At 34.8% G+C, this 4,860-nt stretch overlaps 1 protein-coding gene across 1 annotated transcript; it reads right to left on the reverse strand.

Annotated features, from left to right (window-relative positions):
- Nucleotides 1-2,561: 2,561 nt before the first annotated feature.
- Nucleotides 2,562-4,396, reverse strand: LOC121266548 (transcription factor MYB102-like). The gene is made up of 3 exons (XM_041170409.1): nt 3,912-4,396; nt 3,661-3,790; nt 2,562-3,562 (listed from the first exon to the last, which is right to left on the reverse strand). Exons 1-3 carry the CDS (start codon nt 4,042-4,044, stop codon nt 2,725-2,727), a joined length of 1,101 nt encoding a protein of 366 aa, XP_041026343.1. The 5' UTR covers nt 4,045-4,396; the 3' UTR covers nt 2,562-2,724.
- Between the last annotated feature and the right edge of the window lie 464 nt (nt 4,397-4,860).

Below are 4,860 nucleotides of genomic sequence, written 5' to 3' on the forward strand. Positions count from 1 at the left end.
TAATAAAAAATAAGTAAAAAATAATAATAAAATAATTAATAGTAGTAGAATATCTTGACACGCAAACTAGCCTTATAATGTATACAAAATTAATCTTATAATATTGTGAGGGAAAAAGAGCACGTGTTGAAAAGAGATAAGTAACCCTGCATGCTGCCCCATGCAGCTAAGTAGCTAGCTAGATCGATAGATAATTTTGGTTTGAAATATTTAATTTTCACCTAATTTAACTGCAGATTTTAATATATATATATATATATATATTAACGCAAAACCTTTTATGCCTATATATAATATGCACCTAACTTATATAAAAACATAAAATTTGCATATTTTAATCTGGAAATTTGAACTAACCCTATTCCATCAAATTCATTAGTTAAGAAAATCTCAAAACAACTTTATTAATTTATTACAACCAAAAGACTATTTGCAACCAATTTTAATTGCAAATAGTCATTTCGCTGAAATTAACTAGTCACAAAAATCCGTTTTTCTTGTAGTTAACAAAAAAGGACAAGGCGTTATCCGGCCTTTCGTTTAAGTGTTAATTAATTTTATAACAAACCCCTACTCCATCAAATTCATTAGTTAAGAAAAATTATATATATATATGCTTTTATTTTTTAAAAAAAAGTAATGTTAGATATAGTTTTAAGGTATATAAGCTGTTATATTTACTCCTTTTTTTTTAAAAAAAAAAAGGTGTGTTCATCATGAAAAAAGTTCATTTTATCATGTGGGTTTTAAATTTTTCTTACAATTTTCTAAAAAAATTGCGTGAAACTTACATACTCTATAATTATATTAATTATTTTCCTTCTGAAAATGCCATATGCAATGTGATAATATGAAAGTGCTGGCTGGCTAGCTAGCTAGCTTATAATCCATGCACTTATATATGTTGCTGAGAAAAAAAAATTCAAACTCTACAATTGATTTTGAAATATATGACTTCTATATATTCTACAAAATTCAGGTTTCGTTTGAATTTAAAATTCATCTTAATTCATTTCAACTCATCTTATTTCATTATTACAACTTTCTCATTAAATTTTCACACAAAATATAATAAACAATTCAACTTTTATTTTACTATTAACAAACAATCTCAATCTATCTCAACTCATATCTGAATCCAAAAAAACATTAGAAAGATACATATTTTAGAGCAACTTTCAATGAGAAGCCTGATAAGATTTTGAAGATCAACACTTTTTTGAAATAATTTAAAATCAATTAATCCAACAACTAATTTGAGTAATCTCCCTGTAATAAGGATCAGCGGAAGAAGGCCAGAAAAGGGGAGCTAGCATGATCCAAACAAAGTTAATTTGATATTACAACTCTAATTTTAATTAAGTTAACCATATGTTTATTTATATATAGTAATTCAGACTAGTTATACCCTATAACACATCATGAGCGAGCTTGGGTTGAATCTAGCTAGGAGCTATTACGGTCTTTACAGGACAAACATCATCGTTTGAGGAATCGAAGGAGCGGCAAATTAAATGGCCACGAAGTTGAAACATTGGAAAGACAATTTTAAAATCCACAAAAGGAGGACCCACTCGGCCTAACCAAACCTTTTCAATTCTACAGTGTTCTTTCACGCAATGATTTGTCTTCTGTAACGCACTGAGTTATCACTGAACAAACCTCGAAACAAACCTCGAAACTCAAGAAAAATGACTTGGGATCATGAAATAATATTATTCAGCCCACGTGTCCCCAATGCTGACGCGATTAGGTCCTGGTGGTGGTTTGACACTTGAGCAATTAATGATAAGGATAGAAGAAGACAAAACTAGCACAAGATCCACGCCATGATTTTTCAATAAAGCAAAACCCCACCCTTTTCCTTTCCTTTTATCTGTGGTCCCCACTCTTTTGAGTCGCCTCTTCTACCCCGACACGTACCCTCTACTCTTTTTAGTCAAAGTCTCCATTACCAATAATCCCCATGCAAAATATTACTTTTTTAGTACGTGATAAGACAGTTGGCCTCACAGGTGGCATGGACAGGTGTCTCTCCCAGTTTCACCGGCTGCCTTCTCCGGTCATGTCGCCGGGCTCTTAGTCTCACTGTCGGGGATCATCGAGACCAGTCTACTCTTTCAAATCATAAACAAGTCTGATCACTTCATTTATACATGATAATTATCAACCGGTTGATGTCGTACACTATTGTTTTTTGGATTTTCTTTTTTTCTATCTTCTTTTAGACAAAACCTCTTTGGGGATAGCCAGATGGAGAAGTTACCATATTAAAAATTATTAAAATTTTAGAAGATATAATTCTTTTGAATATTTATGTTAAACGTAGTTCTTAAAAAAAAAAAAACATATTATGGAAACACGCATTTTTAAAAAATCTACTCGTGCTTGTCTGTCTTTTTTACTTTCTGTGCTTCTCGTGTTTGTCTGCCCATGCATTTGACTTAAGTTGATCAATACTAGGCTGAGGGTTTCTCCAAATAATATAATCAGAATATGATTGAAAAAACCGAGGGAAAAAGTGAGTACATGAATGGCATATCGAAAAGGGCAACATATGATTCAATAAACATAAAAAAGTAGATCTTGCTAATTGCTGATACAGTAACATTAACAATATGGTACTAATAATTAATTATTGGGAAACGTTTTCACGTATCGCATCGATTCCATCAAATTCACATCCCAGAAAATGTAAAAGGCTTTTCCAATCGGTTTTTGACATTACACAAAATCATTAACATCCAAGATATCCGGGATTTCAAATTTCAACATGTTGCTGCAATAGCTCTCCCTCTCATCTTCAGTACTGTTGCCATTGACGTATGTTGAATTCGAGTTCAATGGTTTTGGGCTCGATGAAGGGGTCGATAAAACTGACGCGAAGCTGAAATTCTGGTTGCTGTTGTTGGAGTACTGGAAAGTTGATGATTCAGAAGAAGGGTCCATCATAGTTTGACAATCAGACCCATAATTGTAATAACTTGGTATAGAAACATAGTCTTCAGTAAAATCTAAGGGCATCCCATTGCTTTGCCACTCAGTTGGTTGAGAGTTCGAGGAGCTGAAGTGGGTAAAATTTGATGGGAACTGCTCTACATTGGGCTCCATGATTTGTGCCTCACTAGGAAATGAAACACAAGGGTTACTCACTGTAGTGCAACATGGAATTTCTTGAATAGGCGCATGAAGTTCTTCGGGTACTTGGACAAGCTGTGAAATTTGGTTTTGTATTTGGGGATTGCAAAGCTGGTTTTCTTGAAGATTTTGAACAAGCAAGTTTGGGTTTTCATGGTGGCCGGATGACATAAAAGATGTGGCTAGCCTTAAAAGTTCTGGATTCACTAAGGTTTGGACCCCAAGAAGCCTTGACACGTTCATCTGAGATGGATTGTAAAGCGAGGAACTCAGAATTGAGGAAAGGTCGAGAAGATCGAGACGTGGACTGTGAGTCACTGGATCAATTCCCATTCGTAGGAGCCTCTTTCTAATGTGTGTGTTCCAGTAGTTCTTGATTTCGTTGTCTGTCCTTCCAGGCAACCGAGCTGCAATGGAAGACCACCTGTGACAAACATGGCAGACAAATCAGAAAAAGAGTGTGAGGATGACCACCTATGACAAATACAGAGCTTGGTATTCAAGAAGACGAAAAATTCTTACTTGTTGCCCAATATACTATGCAGCTGAATAATTGTCTCCTCCTCTTCAAAAGAAAACCTGCCTCTCTTAATATCGGGTCTCAGATAGTTAGTCCATCGAAGACGGCAGCTCTTTCCGCACCTTTGAAGTCCTACTCAATTTAAAAAGTGACATGAAAACCTCATTACCGTATAATATTACGCGGTAGTGTCCACAAACAACCTTAAAAATATGTATCACGAAGAAAAGAAAGTTGAAGACAAGTCACATACCGGCATTCTTCGGTAACGTTCTCCAATTGCCATACCCATGTTTCTGAATATAATCCATGAGTTTCTGGTCTTCCTCCGGCGTCCAGGGCCCTTTCTTGAGGCCGCTTTTTTCACAACAAGGTGCTCTACCCATGGCTGAAAAGTAATCAGCTAGAGCTGTGCTCCTGTCTTCTAGGAGTTGAGGATATATTAAGCCTTCTTTGAGGCAATATTGTTTAGCTTGGTTGAAACGAGAAACAGAGATGTTAAAGAGGGAGAGGTTTCGAGCCAAAAGGGAAACGGAGAGAGCAACTGATGTAGGGTCCGTATGGAGACGTACTTACTTGTATAAATAGCAAAAGGGTGTAAGAAACCATGAGAGAAGTCAAAAGGATTCGGTGCCGTCCTCGATTTATCACCATGGCGACGTGTCCTTTCTCTCTCTCTCTCCCTCTCTCTCTCTTTCTTCGAAGACATATTGTCTATCTTTTTCCGGCGGGAAGTATGAGTACTAGCTTTCTGGGATTTCATATAATAGCTGTCACCAACGTCATGAATCATGATATATGGCTCCACGCTATAAGCTGGGTTCGCTTCAATCAGCTGGCTTATTGGCTAGCCTCCTAGCAAGATTTTTGTTGAACAGAGTTATTTGTGCCACGTGCAGAGGCCAAAGTGTTTGGACAGAGTTAAGTTCTGTTTAGATGTTGAAGTGAGTTGAGTTGAGTTGAGATGATAAAATATTATTAAAATAATATTTTTTAATATTATTATTATTTTAAAATTTAAAAAAGTTGAATTGTTTATTATATTTTGTATTGAGATTTGAAAAAGTTGTAATGATGAGTTAAGATGAATTTATGTTCCTAACAATTTTTTAATTTTTAATTTAATTTATTTTATCATATTTTACTATTCTATCTATTATATATTAATTAGTAATCAGAATAATTAAATTAATTGTAATTAA

The sequence above is a fragment of the Juglans microcarpa x Juglans regia genome, chromosome 5D (genome assembly GCF_004785595.1).
Source record: "Juglans microcarpa x Juglans regia isolate MS1-56 chromosome 5D, Jm3101_v1.0, whole genome shotgun sequence".
NCBI lineage: Eukaryota > Viridiplantae > Streptophyta > Magnoliopsida > Fagales > Juglandaceae > Juglans > Juglans microcarpa x Juglans regia.